The 22,902-nt window shown below is 34.6% G+C and overlaps 1 protein-coding gene across 1 annotated transcript in view; it reads right to left on the reverse strand.

Annotated features, from left to right (window-relative positions):
• The window catches only part of PRKAG1_2 (5'-AMP-activated protein kinase subunit gamma-1), a 44,223-nt gene that overhangs the window by 1,052 nt on the left and 20,269 nt on the right, over positions 1 to 22,902 (reverse strand). The window contains exons 6-8 of the mRNA XM_012937508.3: positions 20,935 to 21,138; positions 16,597 to 16,668; positions 865 to 939 (exon numbers count right to left, since the gene is read on the reverse strand). Of these exons, the coding sequence (XP_012792962.1) occupies positions 865 to 939; positions 16,597 to 16,668; positions 20,935 to 21,138 (351 nt within the window). The remainder of the gene's footprint in view (positions 1 to 864; positions 940 to 16,596; positions 16,669 to 20,934; positions 21,139 to 22,902) is intronic.

Consider the following 22,902-nt stretch of genomic DNA (forward strand, 5'->3'; position numbering starts at 1 on the left):
TACAATCTCCATAATCCCATTAAGCTAATAATAATCACGTGTCCACTAGTAACTGGCTTGATGATGCAATTTCTGGAGTCCTAGTGAGAAGCTGTAATCAGTAGAGTTCAACTACATCGGATCTAAGACAGTTACCCACTACCGACAATGGCAAATGAAAGTGCGACATCGCAAAGTGAATGAAGTCAGACATGTACATTATTGATTGGTTTAGGTTATCGTGTAGATTTAGTCTGGCTTTATTAGAAGCGGCTAGAAAGTCGTATCAAACATTGAATTAACAAGACTTATCACTTACTAGTTCAGATGTTAAGCGTTGTCAATGTTGGTTCAACGAACATGGATTCGTAAGTGAACCTACGAAAATTCTACAATCTCCACAAATGCCCTACACTTAGAAAGATATGTTTATAAAGCTATCACTTTCCTCATCGTTGAATACTGATTAGTGATGATTAGTCATAATCAATGGAGGATCTACACCACAAATATGCATGAGGTCAATATATGTACATTGTATATATTTAAGCACAGTAATCTGAAATTATTAAGGAGTTTAGGTAACAACGATGAGACATTCATCACAAACTATTTCAAGGCATACCTTAACAAATATCAATAAGAAATATACTTAATGTACAAGCTGTTACACAACTTCACTCAATAGTCTAATAGGAAATGCTACATTATCTGAAACGACAAATAAACATAAACGCACTGGAATGTAATTGTGTATTCAATTGCCATGTTCCAGTTATTTACTTAAAAATTTAACATTTTGCTAATATGTTCAATAAATTTGTCAAACAAACAAAAAATGATAATTTAATTGTTAAACAAACTAAGAATCGGGTATAGACTTACACCAGCGTCGACAATTCTATTCACAATCACTTCCAAAGTATCGTCTAATTGACACGTTGCAACACCTTGGAATTTCTATATTAAAATCATAAGAAAAAATAAGAAACTAGTTTTTATTGATAAGGAAACTAGGAATTAAAACAAGGAAAATGTATAGACTAGTTGTATTTTTAATGATTCTATGTATGTATTGGATTGTGTGTGTGTGTGTGTCGAAACCAACCTCAAATGTGTACATGCGTGATAAGACGTCGTGGAAACAATTGAGTTTAAAAATGTGAAGATGCATTGAGAAAAACTGCTAGTTGAACTGTGTTATATTGGTTCAACACCATTGCCTCCTTCGATGCGCGATGGTGGGTCATGGAGGTGTAAATTGTAAGAAAGTTAGGGGGAGTCAAATTAAAATTTGTGAGATGAAGATCATGTGATTGGGGTTCATGAGATGATTGTGAACAACAGTTGGAAATCCTAAGTGATATAGATCAAAATCGACTGAAGCGGTCAATCAAAAACAAAAAAGGTGACCTGCTTGAATATCTGGGCTACCTATTCCTGCCATCTAGATATTTTAACAAGTTATCTGTTTCTTTGTTTGTTTTAACAGATCATTATGTCAATTAATTGCATAACCAATTCAGGTGCGTTTGTGAAATGTTTACAACCTTTCACTGTACAAGTTACTAAAACGTACAATTGGAGATATGGTGGTTGCTGGCAATATACATTAAAGAGGACGTACATTAATCAGATGTCGATTCTTGAACTGATAACATCTAACTGGTGGTCATTCACTATTTATTATCAGGATCGATCAAATAATAAGGAACGTAAACTTGCTGAAATACCTTGTGCTGAAAGTTCTATATTACAACAAAAATATAATATTGAACAAAGCTAATAAATAAGTGAAAGTATACTGCATTGATGGCCTTCAAGGACTGTAAAATGACCTTGAAGACAACTTCGATTTTTAACCAATAGGAATGTCAATAGTATAAATGTATCGGATATAAAACAAAAAAAAAACGTTAGACAGAAGAGTCATGTTAAATAGTACGGGCTAGGTTTACAATGGATGAACACTAAAAAAAGACAACTTTTCAATTTCAAACATCAACAAACTAAAAAATACACTTGAAAAGTTCATAAACTGAAATTTCTATTCTTTAATATTTTCATATTTATTCATGTCAAAAGTTTTAATAATATTGAAACTGATAGGTTCTGGGTTCGAATCTCGCGGGGAGCAGGATCGTGCATGAGCACTGCTGAGGAGTCCCATACTAGGACGAAACGACCGTCCAGTGCTCCCAGACTTTCCATAGTGGTCTAGCTTCAATCGACTCATGATTTCAACCAGTGAAATAATGAAAATATTATCAGTATGGGATTGTGGAGATGATTATGTTTTTTTTTTGGTTGAGAGCATAAACCGATTAATGTTAAACCACCACTAAAAACTTAGAAGCATTGGATGGCCGTTTCATCTTATTGGAGGACTCCTCAACAGTGCGCATCTACGATCCCTCTCATGGGATTCGACAAAGAAAAAAAACAAACTATTTATATGGTAATCTAGAAAGGACTCAATATAAAATTATGATTTATAAATATTTTAAAGGTTAAATACATGATCATACAAATAAGTGAACACATATGTACATTAAAATAGTTTCATTTAGCACAAAAACAGAAAATACAACAACAACAAAAAACAATAAACTAATCAATCAATCGATCGATCGAGCAATTAATCAATTCCATTTAATCATTATACATGAATCAAATACTCAATAATCAGCATAATAATAAAACTCAATAAACAAGAGAATAACAACAACAACAAAAAAGAAAAGGACACCTAGAAACAATCCATATCAATCGATATGTATAAATGAATATAAAAGACAATCAATTTGTACTAATAAATAGAAGAATATAAAATAGTTTCTATGAATGATATGATCATCATGATGTGTATATGTTAGTGTATGAATGAACAGAATACCTTTTCTTCTTAAAAAAACAAAAAAGATTGAACATGAAATAATAAAACAGACATAAAGTTGTTTAAAGTAGGGGTTTTGTGGATATTATTAGTAATTTTGATAGTTGAGATCATGAGTCAATTGAAGCTAGACCACTATGGAAAACATGAAAGAACTGGACGGCCGTTTCGTCCTATTGTGGGACTCCTCAGCAATGCGCATCCACGTCCTCGCCCCCTGCGAGATTCGAACCCACGACCTATCAATCTCGCGCGATCTCCAAGAGGTATTTCTTGGTGTTTTAGTGAGAAGTAATGACCAGTGGAGTACAACTAGGTCTGTTGTGAGATATTAACTCATTGATGACAATGGTGGATGTGTAGCTCGATTTAATGTATTAGTTGAAGTTAGACATTAACACTGTTGGATGCCAGCTCAGTGGTTTAATGTTTAAGCGCTCGCGCGCGAGACTGATAGGTCCTAGGTTTGAATGTCGAGAGGCGGGATCGTCGATGCGCACTGCTGACGAGTCCCACAGTAGGATGAAACGGCCGCCCAGTGCTTCCAGGTTTCTCATGATTGTCTAGCTTCAATTGACTCATGATCTCAACCATTAAAATTTCACTAAATGTTTATGATTAATACATATTACAGATAAATTATAAAACATCATATCTTGTTATATGTGATATAATAAATATGTCATTTTAATATTTACAACTCTAATTACCCATAAGGTTTAAAATGTTCCCTAAAGTATATCGCACCCCAAATTTTCCATTACTGTTTTTATTCATATGGCCTGGGATCTAACTCTAGTTGCGTCGTTTCTGGATGCTATCGACTTAACTCGTGTTGATGAATAACAGAACTAAATAAGTCAAATACGAGAATGTAGTTTCGAATACGCATGTTTTGTATAGTCGTTGACCGGAAAAGACAATCTGAGGATCGCAGCGAATGAAGCGAAACGAAAGGGAGCGTAGTGGAGAAGGCGTATGAGCCAACTTCATTTAATCAATATTTATAGTCAAACAAAAATAAGCTACAGACATCTGATGAATAGGATAAGAACTGTACACTCACATAAGCTCACATAAAAACACTCAGGATTGATAAGTAAATAATTAACAAGGTCAAAATGTAACTCCTAAAGAATAGATAAATTGGCCTGTTCAGAGGCTGGAATAAGTTATATGGGCTTAACATAGTAACCGACACCACAAGTATTAGAGATTCGAATTTTGTGCTTTTTTCAGTCATCTGGCATATCAGACTGCACTACACACAAGATATGTACAGAGTAAACGTATGTGGATTCTAGCCAAATTTATCAACCTTGTTTCAATAATGAATTAAGTGAAAGTTTTTATTTTCATCATGAAGATACCCACTGAAAAATAGAAAAGATGGGAACAACTGGTTTTTCCTTTTTAGACTTGTGGATTTATAATCAATTTGACGATATCCTAATATCTTTTGGTAAGCATGATAATCTCATTGGGGTACTAATAACTTAATAATATGAACCGAATTAAATTCTTACTTAATGGTATTATAATTGCCAAGATCGAAAAACTCATGTATTTTGTGGATTTGGATGAAATAGTCAATGGCTCTTAGTGACTTCTGAATTTCAACGCTGAATTTGAACAATACATACTTCATGTTTCATGTTAAGTAAACAATTCTTTTAATATATCTACGATGAAATACTTGCAAATACATATTTTCTAACTGTAAAGGCCATGTTTCAAAACTATAATGTAATGTTGTGTAAAATGCTATACAGTATATTCACCGCCCATGTAGCCAGGAGACAGAAATTTCATGTATGCCATAGTTAGTGTAGATTGATAAAAGCCAATTAATCTTACTGTATCCCAATTGCGTATTTATAGCCTTCATCAGGCAAGTCCTACTCAATACCTTCAACTGTAGGGACATTTGAACGGAAATGAAGGAACCGAAGACGGAATACTCGTGCTTAAACTGAGCTGACGAATAATAATTATTATTACTTAAACACATAAACATTGGTACAAGGAGGCACCAAGTAGATATGTTACACACAAATCATTAGATTCGTGTGAGGGCTGTGATACTGACCGGGTGCCCAGACCGAATCAGATGGTTTTCTTTGAGGGCCACATCCCGAGCCTTGGACCTAAAGGTCTGATCCACAAGGCAGTGGGGCATCGTGAGGAGATGCAGTCCCATGGTAGCCGGTGACCAACGATTGGTTCATACGCCACTTATTCCCGCAGGATACTGGAGCCCATATGCACCATTGATTTGGAATCCGGTTAAAGCGCCGGACATTCGCTTTCCGTCTTTTCAATTTCGTAAACAACACCCCCGCCACGAGAAGGCAGTGAGTAGGACTTCCCTGGCAGAGGCTATATACACGTGGCCGTGTAAGAGGTTCCGAGAGGTAGAGCGGACTCTCCCCACTCTCGGCCATACCAGGGCATTTGGAGGCAACGAATAAGGAGAGTTCATTTACAGAAGTAAGATAAGCTTGATTTCAAATCAACGGTGTGGATAGACTCCAGCATCCTGAATGAGTACGAACCTACTCTGGTCAGTAATTACTATTATAGGACTGGATCTTCCTAATGATACCTTATGGATTAAACCCATAAACCCTTAAATCCGTTAAGCTATCCAGCCTACGCACAAATACAATGATCAATACGCTACCAATCCTCACTAATAACTACAGTCAAATAAAAATTGAGGAAAATTATTTACCTCTTCAATATCGAATTTCTACAACCAGAAAGTATAACTTATTTCAAAAATATTTGTAGAAAATACATGAATAATTTGATAAGAAAAACAATTGATAATGATCGATGAATCCCAACGATTCAATTAGCAGATATATATGGGCGTAACCGGGAGTTCACACAATACAATGCTAATATCTACCCTTATTCAATAACAACCCACATTAATATAAAGAAACCTTAAGAGAATGACATTATAATATAGTGTCTTATGGAAAACAGAAAATATATTATGAATAACACAATACTACTACTAATAGTGAATTTATTCAGTAATACTATACAATCTCATTGATACAATCTTAAGCTAAATGTTTAAACACCTTCATATGTATCAGACAAGTCCATACACTCCATACACTTTTCTCTTTTTATTATTTAACTAATTAACTTTTAGAATAGTTGACATTAGTTAGAACACTTTAAACAGTATTATTAACTATCAAATTGAACGAAATAATAATAATAAGTATTTATTTGAATTACAAAGAATCATTCAGCCTGGAACCCCTCTGGGGCTACTGCCGGTCCCAAGTCCGGATAAAGGAGGGGGGTAGGCATGGGGTTAGCAACCCCATCCTATAGAAAACCAATTCTCTAAAAATGCGTCAACCAGTAAGTAAGTACCGTCATATGATATTAGGGGGTTTACTTGGAAAGAAAAGTTCCCCAAATTTAGGATTGGAACATATGTGCATCCACCTAAGTTGTCACATGATCATTTTAACACAATGAAGTGAAAATAACAAGACGATTCGCAAATAACACTGAAATAATGTAGTAGAGATGAAAATAAAAGACTTAATAAAAGGAATACGATTCGAAAATACAGGACAGAAAGATATATATTTAATTATACTGAGGTTCAAGATCGAGAGGAAGAAAGAGATTGAATACATCTGGGCTTTCAGTCAGCCAGTCAGTAACAACGTAGAACTTCGTACTTACGTACATAAGTTCGAGTTGCCACACCATATTAGCACAGAGATGCAGTTGTCGACTAAAATTCAATTATTTGCTATCTCCAGATAACCTGAATGGCAAATCGATGTATGTCCTCCAACTCCTGGTGAGGTTGAAATAGTTATAAGCGGGGGAAAGTGGTTGTACCTGATGAGCTAACTTTCGATATTTTTAAGGATAGTGGTCCCGAATACGATAGAGAATACTGGTGGGCGGACTATGCTCCTCCACGAGGGGTGACAAGCGTAAATAAGTAAGCATGGTCCAGTTTGAGCAGTTAGGTTCTCTGAAATCTGGGAACTGGACATAATCCCATCTGACTGGTTTTGGTCGCTCAACTAATGGTCGAGTCCGAGCTTCTGGCGAACTGTCATCGGAATCGGTTACTTCAAGTGGTATTCGTCACGGTTGTCCGCTGTCTCAATTTTAATTACCTTTGTTATAGATATCTTTTTAGAGATAATCCTTTCATCATTTCATCAGATGATGCTAATTCTCTGTGCTTATGAGATATGGCAACGTGAACTGAATTATATGACTACCAGGTTCTACGTTGCGACTGACTGATAACCATTTTGCGAAATTCGAGTTAGCTTTAGCCGTCTACGTGTTTTTCCTTAAAAAAAAACGTCGCTCAAAGAATTCACAATCTCACTACATCTATTGTTCATTGTATCTTACTGAGTAGACTCATTTCGATCAGTGTGATTTAAATCTAATTAGAAAAGAACAAAAAGAACACCCTAATCGATAAATTGTCTTATTTAATCAATGAATACGGAAAGGTATTTAACTTATTCTATAAATTACATTCCCTATAAACTAATTCTTTGGTCAAAAGAAATTTACTTTGACTGAGAAAACACCATTGTACTCAATATACATACACACAAAGTGAGAAATAGGGACGGACATGAAGTCGAAAAATCGATTTGAGGAGAGATAGAGAGTAATTAAGTAAAGCTAATGTATATGAAATAGAAAAACAAATGTGAATTAAATCGACTCATGATTGTTTAGATTCAGTTGAACAAAGTAAAATTGAACATTAGATAGAGAGAGGGAGAAAGAGTTCCACATATGTAATCTAAATCACTGAGCTATTCTCAATCTATAAATGAAAAAAATCAGATACTATGATAGAGACATAATGAAGTTAGGAAGCCATGATACTGTAATCGTATTCCTTAAAACAATACACATGGTTTGATAAATTGAATGGTTCATTCAACTAATTCAAAATTATACAGAATAGGATAGATATGATGAAACCAACGACTAGATAATATTGGATTATAACGCTGAATCACTACTTATCTTGTCACAATATACTGGGTCGTGTAGAAAGAAGTAATTGATAAGGTTAGGACATGTATTACATTTCCTCAAACAACATACAGTGTAAAGTGGAATAGCAGTAGATTGGAAGAGTTATGAGTGTCCAAACTAAAACATCCCATTAGTCCAGCTCCTAGCTTCCAATCACTTACTGACACAGTACAGTGGTTGCTTCAGATGCTTTGAACTATGGTATTGGAGCAATCATCTCTCACATTCTCCCTGATGGGTCTGAAAAGGCAATCTCCCATGCTGCCGCAGCATTGACGACAGAACAGAACTATAGTCAGATTGAGAAAGAAGCTCTATCAATTATCTCTGCAGTAAAAAGTTCCACAAGATGATAGTTGGTCGGCATTTCACTCTAATAACAGACCATAAGCCATTGATTGCCGTATTTGGGTTGAAAAAAAGAGATTCCTGTTCACACGGCTAATCGACTACAACGATGGGCAACAACACTGCGTTACGATTTCACGATCAAGTATCAGTCCACTACAGATTTTGGGCAAGCTGAGGCGTTATCAAGATTAATAGGTTCCCAGTCAAAAATGCCAGAAGACACTCTTGTGGCAAATATAAAAGTTGAAAAGGACGTCCATCGTGTATTGGATGACGTAATCGACGGACTCCTGGTTACCTCCGAAGCTATCAAATAAGCCACTGAAACTGATAAGACATTGAATAGAGTTAAGTGCTTTCTTTCGACTAAACGGCCAAACAATTGTCTTGAAGCGGAAATTTTGCAATATTTTCGTCGAATTGACTAACTGATGGTTGCCGACTCACGCATTATATTCGGTGATCAAATTGATATTCTAGAATTATTGCATCACAAGATCCTCAAACAATTTCACAGTGGTCACCCTGAGATCAATAAAATGAAATCCTTGGCTCAAAAATAAGTGTCATAACTGCCCATCATGTCTAGAGGCTGCCAAAAGCCCTTCGAAATGCGAATCACAGCATTGGCCCACATCTTCAGGACCCTGGGAGAGACTTCATGCAGATTTCACTGGTCCAATCCAAGGTAAAATGTTTCTAGTTACTGTGAATGCATTTTTGAAGTAGCCAGAAGTATATAGTATGCCAAATTGTACAGCCTCAGAAACAATCCACAAGCTCTCTACTTTGTTTATCTATTTTGGAGTCCTAGAGACCTTAGTGACTGATAATGGCTCACAATTCATTGCAGAATCATTTAATTATTTTTGTAGCATAAATGGAATAACACATCTACGTTCTCCGCCTTATCATCCCCAATTAAATAGACAAGCAGAACGTTTTAGGAGCATTACCGAAAGAAGGCGATGAGGGGACAACTAAACAGCTAATCATAAAATTTTTAACGGCTTACAGAACCACTCCGAACCCAAATGTCCCAGACGAAAAGTTTCCTGCAAAACCCATGTTGGGAAGATGTATACGAACTATTTTCAACACCATGTTGCCACCCCCAAAATAGTGGATAGACACAAACCAAATCTTAATATCCGAAGTTTTAACGTTGGGAATAAAGTGTTCGTTAAGTCCTACCTCAGAAAGAATCGATGGGAACCAGGAAAAACCGCACAAAGATTGGGAAGTTTTGTATAGATTTCGAGCAGCTTTTGGGACATGTATCAGACACACGAACCAAATCCAGAAAGACAAAAGAATGATGCACACTCAAGATAATCAGCTGAATCTTCCACTAGAGTTAAGCCCAGATACATCAACGACAGATACGCCCAAGAATACTGAAAAGAAGACTTGGACAAGAAAGACAGCGAAAAGAAATGGAACGCCACCGCAAACCAATCGTCAGGTTCCAAGTGCACCCAAGGAAGAAGTCTTATTCCGGGGATGTACTGGGACGGCTTCCGAGAACTATGACAGAGCTTCCTAAAATATCAACGTGGCATGCTACTATTGGACAATAGCACAACTTGCCTCTTTGCGGATCGGCTGAATTATAATATTGATATGACAAACGTTATATATATAAATACCCATGATTTTCTGTACATTTTGATTAATACTCAGCAAACACTTCTTCAGCTTTCTTCTGCTTTTGCGAATATGGGATTCTATAAATAAGAATCAAAATTTACAGAAAATCATGGGTATATATATATAACGTTTGTTATATCAGAATTATAATTCAGCCAATCCATAAAGAGGCAAGTTGTGCTACTGTCCAATAGTAGCATGTCATGTTGGTATTCTAGGAAGCCCCATCATGTTCTGATTAGATGGAAACTCTTCGACTAATTTAGGGCCTCTGGAGTATATTTATAGGTTCATGTGGCCTTGATATCGTAGAACTTTCGGAAATTACTAAACATAGTAACAAATTTGGCAATTATCCAATGGAAATGCGATACATCCCTTCATTTTCCTAGATGTTTCTGAGGGGCTTGTCTAATCCTGATTAGATAAAGCTTTCCCGTGCATTTTCTGGATTTTCATAGTCTTCGGCGAGAGGTAAATTGAGACTTACTTCCCACAAAAACCATACATAAAAAATATATTACACAGTGAAATATATATGTCAGAACCAAAACTGGGTAGGAAATATTTGCGGATGAGAATGATAGTTTAGCCCGGTTGTAAAACTATTTTTGTATATATGGTTTGTGGATAAGTACAATTTTAGTCTGTCTTATGCCAAATTTTCTTATTAAGATCAAACAAATGGTACTAAATAAAGCCATTATTACTATTATCGATATTATTGACATGTGCTGAAAGTTACTCTGTCTTTGACGATCAGGTACTCATTCTAAATCAGTAGTACCTAACAGTGAGAATGAATGAAATTAGCAACAAAATTGGTTGTAGAAAAAAACCACCGGATAACCGTAGTCATTATACATTTACAGAATTTATTATTTATGTACATACACACATACACATTCGGGTATGTGTTCAAAGGTACTGTGCTGTGAAGTAAACGTTTAACGACTATATTTCCAAAATATACACCAACAAAATGAATGATCCATTTAAGTAGTGTGAAATATTTCTTCTTATATTTTTTTAATTCTAAATATATACGCCTGTTTATTATCATGCATAAATACAAGCATTTTGTGATATATCTCTCAGTAAGTGGCATTTACATTACTATTCTTCATATTGACAGATCAAAGAATGGATTAGAAAGAAAAAAACGTAAAAAAAATATGAGAAAAGAATGTTTCAGAATAAATTATTTAATACAAACAATTATTCAAAAGAATATTTACATTAGGGATATCTCTTTGGATTATGAAATCATTGAAAGAAAATACATACATATATATGTAGCTGGAACTATACATGTGACAAATTAAACAGATTACACTTACATGGAATTCAGTCAGTCAGTCAGTTACAACGTAGGACAAGACACACACATGCATTGATCCAAGCTCCCACAGCTCATTAGCACAACAAGATGAACACCGGATTCATAGAAGCAATTAACTCCATTGTATAATATATAAAGGAAAGATTGCATATGATGATATAGTACAAGAAGATTTAGTTCGTAGAAAGAAAGATATAAAGTGATTTTAATCTCTTAGTTTAAGAGAAGACAGAGAGTGTATACACCTACGCCATTGTGATCGATTCTGAGCCATGTCACCAACGGTCTCCAACCATTGGTTACGATAGTCACGCAGACCTCAACCAAGTAGTCTGCATCCACCAATATGGTTCAGAATAGAATTCAGTGACTTCATAGACTGTTGACACGCTTTGGTTTGGCCGGCCCTAATTTTCATCCAACCATCCCCAACACTAATCAGCATTGCACGTCGTGGTAATCGGGGTTCAGGCATACGTAACACGTGGCCCAACCATCTCAGTCGATGAAGATTCATAACCTCATCAACTGATTTACCATCATTCCCTAATACCCTGCGTCTAACCTCAACTATTACTTACCCGGTAATCCCATCAGATGCCAGCAATATTTCTAAGGCACCTGTGGTCAAATATTAGTAGCTTACGAGTGTCTTCCACTCTTAATGGCCACGTAAAGTAGAACAGAACGAGCTACCGCGTAGTATACTCGTCCTTTTATTGAAAGACGGATATCTCGCCTTCGCCACATTTAGTGACGTAAGTTGGCAAAAGCCAAACGAGCTTTTCGAATCCGTGCTGAGATTTCGTCAGACACCAACCCATTACGGCTGATCAGACTTCCAAGATAAGTGAAGTTGTCAACGCGTTCCACTACTTCACTCCCTGTTCTTAGTTCAGGTGTTGACGCAGACCAGTCCTGAAGCAACAACTTGCATTCGGAGGAGAAACGCATCGTGGCATTGTTACTCAGTGCTATCAAAAGACTGCATTTTATCAGCGTCTTCACAAAACAGGACTATGTCATCTGCGTATCCTAAGTCGATAAGTGGACCTCCTGGAAGGAGATCAATGCCCAAAAATTCAGTCAGTGAGAACATTATGTTCATCAGCAGGTCTATGCTGAAGTTAAACAAGAATGGAGAAAGTGAACAGTCTTGACGGACACCACTTGAGGTGGCAAAAGCAGATGACAGTTCGCCATAAGCTCTGACTCGACTAGTATTGTTCGAATAAAGAGCCTTCACAAGGTTTATGTACTTCTGAGGTACGCCTTTCAATGACGGACACTGGCATAGAATCTCGCGGTCTACAAAGCCAAATGCCGCTTATAGAAAACGATAGATGTGTTTTTGTATAAGAGATTAGTGATAATAATCATATGAACACAAGTGATTAATTCAAGAGGTAATTCCCCGAGTTCTAATGAATAGCCGCGACCAATGGAGTTCAACAATATGTGAGAGATTGTTGCATAATATCACGAATTAACTGAAGTTAAACAAGTAAACCTTTGTGTGTCGAATCAATGCTGTAAAAAGTTAAGTGCTAACTGTGGCACTTGAAAGTCTTGGGTATAATCCCCTGCGGGGTTGTGGATGTCGATGGTTGATGAGTCTTATAGTGGGACAACACAGTAATCTAGTGCTCCCTAGTTTTCAAAAGTACTTTAGCTAAGATAAGCCTGTAATGTCAGTTTCCAAATTCAAGATAAACTTAAACCTGTAAGTTTTAGTCTTCCAAAGCATACAATACATGTAAACTACTGGAGTTCTATTACATTAAAATTAAGACATATTGGATGATCTTCCGCGTAGTATAGCGAAAATATGAACAATTAACTTAGTAGTTTGAAAGTATCGTGTTAACTAAGAGGACTTCAGGTGTTGGATCAGACTCAGTCTACAGTCATACGTGCACGTAAATGAGGAGTTTAAAAAAGGTAGAATGAAAGAACTGTGCAACGATTCTCAACTTTTTCAAACAGTTCCTTATTTGAAGTCAGTCTGTAATAAAAAATAATCTTAAATTGAGCGATTCCCGTAGACAATCTAAATGTTTTCTATCAATTTGGCAACAATCTGATAATACACGTAAATTGGTGTGTGCTATGTCATTATTCTAATTTTCAAAGATAAACTATGTTAAGTCCATTAACAATCACCTCTGTATCGCCAGGTAAAGATGGTGACGAACACTCTAGCTTTGAATTCTTTTCACAAACTATTCTCAAGTGCTTGATCTAATTACAAAGCAGTCATTTTCTCTCATGGATCATCTATCTAATTAACCGTTATCATTTGTTATAGTTTCTATTTATAACTACAATTGGACGATCGTCTGGTATGTGCATGCTGTGAAGATTGCCAAATTATTTTCTTTGGTCAAAAGCTTCTAATATACTTGGATTGTAGCAAGCAGTAAAAGGAATTTACTAGTTAGATAAATCTGCATCCGAGTATTGATATTCCCACTGAGATTCAAATTACCTATCAATTAAAATAGTAAAACGCTCTTCACTAAGCCACTGGATTCCGATAGCCACTAATTTTTTCAAAGGATATTAAATTATTTGTGAACATCTGTATTACCTTATTTTGAACGCCAAAATTGTGCTACTTATACGGACTGGTATAAGTAGTGTGTGTTAGGAATAAGAAGGATTTTTACTGACAGAAAAGGAAAATGAGGCAAAGAGAAAGAAAAACAGAAACGGTCGGAGAAGCAACAGGAATAGAAGAACGATGGAGTTGATAAGAGACAATCCAAAGAAGAAGTCTAAATAATATGGTCAACATATTGTTTTCATATTTTACACATGCAGTGTGTGGTTTTGTGCGACATAATAAATTGCTTTGTACCACTCAAGTCTGCGTTCATTACGCAAGTAGCTACTGAGTCACAAAAAAAGGTGAAATGTATTTTGGATTCTGCTGTTAGCTATCATCCAAAGAAGTTAGCTCATACAAAATGTCATGAACTTAATCACATTAGGCCCCTCAAACCAATGGTGCACATGGGCTCCAGGATCTTGAGGGAACAAATGGAGTACGAACCAATCGTTGGTCACCGGCTACCATGAGAATGCATCTCCTGACGTTACTCCACTGCCTTTTGAATCAGACCTTCAGGTATGGTCCATTAAGAAAACAACCTGCTTCGGTTGTGGAGTAATGTTCGGCGCTGGGATTTAGTGGTCAAAAGTCTGAAGCTCTTTAACCACAAAACTTAACAGGTTCATATTACACTAGAAGGATGACCAGATTGAGGCAAAACCTTTCAAACACAATACAGAGTCGCGAATTGCAGGATATGTAAACATCTTGATAGAATATCTAAGAATGTTTAAGTTATATTTATCGTCATTCACTCAGAACTTAAGTTTTGCATAATAGTAGAAAGTGATTGAGGATATTAGTCTATTATTTATTTAAGTTGTATCACTTCAAAAAAACCTGGTAAACGGAAACAAAACGATATTATCCATTTTTCCAATAGAGATAAGAGACTCAAATGTTTATGAGGACTCTATTAGGCTGTAAAGTAATTTATTTTATTACAAACATGGAAAACTATTGTTCATTGAACTTAGTTGGATTGCCTGTAGTTCTGAAGAAGCCTTGAAAGCTTGGCGAAACTACCAGATAGAAGATAAATAAAACACTCGCTAACTAGTCACTTTAATTTTTTCAAAAGAATGTGAATATTCGCCTCTGATTCATAGGACAACTGAAATCATCATATAATACCTTCTGTTTCATTCTGTTATGAACCGATGGGATTTTTTCTTCAGTTCATCTCTGGTCACAACTTTCTCCTTCTTCTATGTCAATTATTTTAAGTTGTTTTTCATTTCATTCCTCTTCGTTTTTTATTATGAAGTGTGTGGTTGTTTTGAAAGAAAATTAGCCACAATTATGCCTAAGTGTACAGAATGTAAGAATATGTAATAAAGACAACCACCATTACAGCACCTATTGATGAATGAGTCAGATGAAAAAGTAAGATCTGCGAAAAAAAAGCACATGATTGTTTTCATCAGGCAGAGACAATATATCAGTGAATTTCGATTATTAAACAGGGATTTCAACAACAACAACAACAACAAGGCTATTTCATGAACTACAACTAATTTAATGTTCTAAAGATCTTTATATGTAATGGTTACTAATAAGTAGTATAAATCTGCCAACTGATATTTTCACAATAAAATGAAGAACATTCCATCAAATAAAAACACAAACGGTAATAATAATAATAATAATAATAATAATAATAATAATAATAATAATAATAATAATAATAATAATAATAATAATAATAATAATAATAATAATAATAATAATAATAATAATAATAATAATAATAATAATAATAATAATAATAATAATAATAATAATAATAATAATAATAATAATAATAATAATAATAATAATAATAATAATAATAATAATAATAATAATAATAATAATAATAATAATAATAATAATAATAATAATAATAATAATAATAATAATAATAATAATAATAATAATAATAATAATAATAATAATAATAATAATAATAATAATAATAATAATAATAATAATAATAATAATAATAATAATAATAATAATAATAATAATAATAATAATAATAATAATAATAATAATAATAATAATAATAATAATAATAATAATAATAATAATAATAATAATAATAATAATAATAATAATAATAATAATAATAATAATAATAATAATAATAATAATAATAATAATAATAATAATAATAATAATAATAATAATAATAATAATAATAATAATAATAATAATAATAATAATAATAATAATAATAATAATAATAATAATAATAATAATAATAATAATAATAATAATAATAATAATAATAATAATAATAATAATAATAATAATAATAATAATAATAATAATAATAATAATAATAATAATAATAATAATAATAATAATAATAATAATAATAATAATAATAATAATAATAATAATAATAATAATAATAATAATAATAATAATAATAATAATAATAATAATAATAATAATAATAATAATAATAATAATAATAATAATAATAATAATAATAATAATAATAATAATAATAATAATAATAATAATAATAATAATAATAATAATAATAATAATAATAATAATAATAATAATAATAATAATAATAATAATAATAATAATAATAATAATAATAATAATAATAATAATAATAATAATAATAATAATAATAATAATAATAATAATAATAATAATAATAATAATAATAATAATAATAATAATAATATATCTACTCACTCCACGTCGATAATCCAAAGCTTCATATACACTAATGTCCAAATTTTGATAGGTTCGTGTAGCTGCCAAATTCTAAAAGTGTACACACACCAAACACGCACACAAATAACACAATATTGAATTTATCAATCATAAAAGGTAACAGGAATAAAGGTTAGTAATAGAATAAAAAGTCTCAGAGTTAAGTTGTAAATGATGAATTGATATTGGAACTACACTTTCAAGCTTTACTTCATATATTCCAGTAAAAAAGTGCTTGACCTTAAAGCTGAGTACACGAATATATTGATACTAATCATATTATTATTATTATTACTACTATTATTAATGGTTTTATTCAATACTACAAATTAGGCATAATATGACATTCTCAACACAAGGTATTTCAATAAGTTTCTTTTACACAAAAAAGAAGAAAAAAACTAAAAGACACTGATAACTGCACACATACATACATAAATTAAGTAGATAAACTACCTGGAATTAAATGAAATGTTTTTTTAAGAAGATTAGAAACCTGTACAACTTTTAATTAGAAACATGTTTAAGAATGCAAGTTATTGACGAAGCCAGTAACTCATAACCTGTTTGTCACATAGTATATTTGCTAAATAAGGTATCGTAGAGCTTTTATAAACGACTGTTACTGCTACCTTGACGTGAAGGTCGGGCTTGCCTATCGTAATGAATCAATCGATCTATACTGGCTGGAGCAATTGTTCCTCGACGTTCTACAATACCAGACAAGTCGGTTGAAAAACGGTAAGACTAAGAGCAGCAAACCCAAGTTCCGAGGGCGAAGTCATACGGCTGAATGTAAAGAGCTGTGACGGCAGTAAGGTGTTTCCTTCAGACAACCAGCATAACAGCAATGCTGCTTTCCCATAAAGGGAGGGTGGGGTTAGAAAAGGTCGACCCTAAAAATGCACACCCCGTCTTATCCCACAGATTTCAGTCTCCAGCAGCAATGTCTCGACAATTACGAAACTAACACGAAAATTACAAAAAGGTCGTGTCTGATCGACCTCAAGCAGTTGACTCTTGGGCACTGTGGTCACGCTCTCGGATCATTAAGACTACCCCTAACCCAATTTCCTTTTCAGGTACCTCCAGAAGAACCCTTCCACAGTGTGGGCAACCGGGAAGTAATAACTGCCCTCATATCTCTAGCAGCACTCAGGACCACGGTATTCGTAATCAATCTCCCTTTTCAATTCCAGCTCAGCGAACAGATAATGGTGACCGCCTGCTGCAACTCTGTTCAGACAATCGTTTATTTCTAACAAGCACCAAGTTTAGGCATACGGAAAGACATCGTCTAACATGGCGATCCCTTGCACCAAACGAACGATGAATTCAAATAGACCATATTGCCATCAGTCATCGTTGGAGAGGCTCGATAGAAGGCTGTCGCTCGTTCTGAAATGCCTGTTTGGACTCCGGTCATGCTCTAATACGAGCACGCATTTGCTTGCGCCTCACTAGACGCAGAAAAGCCACATTAAGAAGATCCATTATAGTTGAACACAGTGACGAGAAAGCCAAAAGTATATTTCAGAAACAACTGAGGTCACATTTAGGCAGTACCAAAAACGAGGCTGACCCAGATGTTGCTTGGAAAGTTATACAAACAGCTGTGGAAACAGAAGTGACATCTGTTAGTGATTCGAAACAAAATGTCAAGAAAAACTAGTGGATTTCCGAGACATTTATTGCACTGATACACTCTCGTAAACATATCCGATCATGCTCTGAATACGATTAAGAACGAAAACAGATCAGATCTAGGTTAACCAAAAGTCTAAGGAACGACCGTGAGCAGTGGTGGGCAACGAAACCACGAGAGACGGAAAAGGCAGTGGCTGTAGGTAACAAAAGACAACTTCAGCTACTCTAAAACTACCCACCAATACCAAACAGCCTGAATGGAATATTGAAGTAGGTCCCTCGACTCTAATTGAAGTTCAAAAAGCTTTAGCTAATCTGAAACCAGGAAGAGCAGCTGGCCCAGATGGATTGGCTCTAGAGGTCTTTAAGTATGGAGGTCTAGTTTCAGCGATTAGGTTGACTAATATTTTAGATAAAATCTGGGAGTGGGAAGAAATCTCATCTGACTGGTCGCAATCACTTATTGTCTGTATATATAACAAAAGGGTTAAAATCACCCTGTGATAAACATAGAGGGACTAGTTTGACTAATATAGCATCAATAATTATCGGGTGTCTAACAAAAACTCGTGAACTGCAAACACGAGAACATCAGGCTGGCTTAAGATATGGTTGCGGCTGCGTTGACCACATATTCACCATTTGTCAGATCTTAGAACACAGACATGCTTATCGGCGTCCGACAATGGATTGTACCAACTGCGAAAAACATTACATCGACAAAGCGGATGCCCTCTTCGCCTGCATGACACATCAATTAGCTGGTCAAACGCCATGACATATCCTCACTTATATCAATGCATGTGGACAACTGTGGACATATATTCGACCGGAAGCATGTTGAGATCTTGGATAGAGGCAATTCTAAAAACACCAGAGAATTTTATAAAGCTTGGCATTCAGGTCAATCAGCAACCAACAAACACATTGAAATCGATCCAATTTATCATCCAGTCAGAAAAATTATGCACCAATATAGGACCAAAAATCAAACCAATGGGAGATACAACCAAAATAAAGTAAACAGTGACATGTTTAAGGTCAACAAGAAACAATCAACATTGAGGTCGACAGAACAAACTGTAAAGCATATGTGGAGAAATTCGAACACTTCTACCTGGAGTTTGTGCTGACGATATCGTTCAGAATAACGATGAAACCTCCACGATTAAACCATCCAGCTCAGAGAACAAAACTCCATAAAAGTTTTAGGAACCCATCTCAATGTAAATCAATGTTGAATACACAATCTTAGTTAATATCAAATAGATATTTATGGATTATCTAAATTAATGTTTAAGTGTTCGCCACGGGATCTGGAAATTCAGGGTTCGATTCTCATGCAGGTAATAAGTGGGGAAATCTGAGGAATGTCATAGTAGAAAAAAAAACAACTGTCCACTAAATTCTAGTTTTCAATGATTGTTTAACTGAGATCAGTCTGTGATGTGAATTATATAGTCCAATAATCTCCACAAACCCTCAATACTAATAATAATCATATGCTAACGAGTGAATAATTTCGGGGAATAGATTCAGAAGTCTTAATGAGAAGTTATGACCAGAAGAGTTACCCACCAATTATATCCGAATATGATTGAATAATATCGTACATTGATTGTGATTAGAAGTGTAAACCGATGGATGATAGATAACTCATTGTGAGATATGAAGTTCTTGTATTTGGTCCTCCGTAAGGTTGCAGATTTGCACTATTGAGTTCTTCAACTAGGACCAAACACTTGTCCAGTGAATCTTGATTTTCAACGGTTAGCAGTTGATGATGCAAACTACCAGGATAAGTGACTAACCATATTAGTTCATCCAAAGTTAGGTGTCCAGGCTGGTTTACACTAGTCGGCAATGAACGTGTATATCATCGCCTAACTAAACAATCAGAGACATTATAACTGAGCTAATCAGGTAGCGATCGATTCCCAGTAGAACTGAGATATTAACATGAATCGCTAATTGAGTGGGAATCAATTATGCATCAAATATTCGAGGTGACTGATTGAATTCTATCAATAACGCATGCGATGTAACCACTTAACTATGTGACTCGACATTGCGGTGATATAGCCTATACTAACGAATAGTAATCAGCACGGAACATAGATTCACAGTTGTTGACTGCCAAACACCATCTAACAAAAAATATGAAGTTAGAACCCGATGTTAAATCCCTTTATGATACGTTTTCTATTTGAATGTTTAGATACACAGAGATTACTTAGTTGCATGCTAGTTTACAGAAGTTGTTTCTACTCCTGAAACCCAAAGGGGAAAAAAATATGTGAAGAACACGAAGGAGCTTAACTTTGAAAGTTAGTTTATGTATAGGAACCACGAGTGTTTATAGGAATACAAATGACGTTAAAATTCTGTAACCTTTCGAAAATAAGCCCAAGTTGTTAAAAAAACAGATATATCAATTCTATAATCACAATAAAATGAACAGAGTCAGTAAATTCCCATGTGTATTTTGGAAGTTTAGAAAAAGAATATACTGGTCAAAAAACTTTTTTGGCGTTTTTCAGGCTTTACTAAGGTTTTCAAAGGAATTCTCAACGGTTCCTAACAGTGAACTTATGATAGCATTACACATTTGATTGAAAGAATTCAATCAGCACTAACGATTAAATAAAATATAATTTTAAACAAACTTACAATTACATCAAATTTTGCATAAATATCAATTAATTGACCATCTTGATCGACAACAGGCAACGCTGAGACACCATACTCAATGAAATATTGTAAAGCTTTATGAACAGGACAATTTTGATTAACTACACATACATTTGTCATTGAGCCAACATTGACATCACATAGTTTCTTCGACATAAATGAAGGATAGGGAAGTTCAGAAAGCTGTAGGGATGGATCAATAAAAGTATAATTAATAAATGGTACGTATAATAAATAGTTTGAAATTTTCGTAATTGGTGGCTATTAGTAGGAAGTCTCAGTAATTGAGCTCACTTTTTGTGCTAATTAGCTTATGTCTGGAAGGTGCACCTAGAACTTTGGAATGTACCTTACTCTCCATTAGTTTCAATTTATTATTACAACCAGAAGTTACCGCTAAGCTATCTAGGATGGGGAATGGTTGAGCGTGCATAACATGTATTCTAACCACCTTATCTGGTGAATTTTCAGGAAAAAAACAAGTGAGATTTTTATGTCTGTACCAACAGTTCGTCAGCCGCCAATTCATCTGGATTAATGAAATCTTCAAGTTAAGTAAAATGACTTGATATATTTATTGATAATTTGCTTCCCGCGGTTTACAACAGCTAGAACACCTGTAGTGTATTAGCGTAGATGGCATCATAATACTTATGGAAACATATTATTACCATTTTAGTCAACAGCGAATTCACAATTAAGTTTGCTGATGTTTCATTACCAATACATTTATTCATATTCAGGAGTACCAAAAACTTATATCTGATAAGTTTAGTACTCAAACTCTTGATAAAAACTTTCTAGCCGCTTCCTTGATCTTCAGAATTACTCTATACTTGAGCCCCGAACAGTGGAGAACAGAAGCTTTAATTAAAGGTTAATTTATGTACAGAGAATAATGGTATCCATATGTTCAAGGATAACCTTTAAATTTTGGAAACGTGCTGAATTTGGTAACAAAATAGATAGTTACTCAATCACAGTGTGACACATAATCCACCGTTTTCCCACAAGTTTCTAAGATGTTCTCGTTGGATGTTGAATAGACGGAATGGTTTCCGACTTCGTTACGTTTTCGGAAGACGTTTTTTCATGGCTCCAAACAATATCAACTGCAATTATGCCCCCGAATCTACCAAGTTTATTCCCAAATAGTATTTAATTATTTATTTGTTTATTTATTTTAACACATAAATATTGGTACAAGGGGGAAACAGATATATATGCGCCACACAATAGATAGAACAGATTTTCCATCATAGGCGAGCTTCTCTATAAGTTGAAAGATAAGGATATACAAATTGGGAATAAAAGACAGTATATAAGTGACGTAGTATATAAAATAAAAATAAAAATGAATGTTGTCAAATGGATGAGTTGTCTGAATTTTAATTGGAACAAGAACAGTATTTCTAGTAAATAGTGTCATTTCATTTTATTTGTGTGCGGGCTGTGATACTGCCCGGGCACCCAAACCGAAGCAGGTGGTTTTCTTAGGAGGGCACACCCGGAGCCTTCGACATAAAGGTCTAAACCACGAGGCAGCGGAGCAACGTTAGGAGATGCAGTCCCATGGTAGCCGGTGACCAACAATTGCTTCATACACCATTTTTTTCCTTTAGGATATTGGAGCCCATGTACACGATTGGTTTGGAATCAGGGTTTCTCAACTCCCTTAGGTGGACTCACCGTGTCCACCAACCCGGTTAAAGCGCCGGACACTCGCTTTTCGTCCTCTCAATTTTGTAAACAACAATAATGCTGCGAGAAGGCAGTGAGTAAGACTTCCCTGACAGAGGCTGTATACCCGTGGCCTTGAGAGAGCAGTTCGAGAGGGAAAGCAGACCCTCCCCCCTTTCGACCGTACCAGGACATTTGGGGTATACTTGAAACATACAACCCTTTATGATAAATTATTTAACATTCTAGATACAAACTATACTTAGA

Source organism: Schistosoma haematobium, chromosome 3 (assembly GCF_000699445.3).
Source record: "Schistosoma haematobium chromosome 3, whole genome shotgun sequence".
Lineage (NCBI taxonomy): Eukaryota > Metazoa > Platyhelminthes > Trematoda > Strigeidida > Schistosomatidae > Schistosoma > Schistosoma haematobium.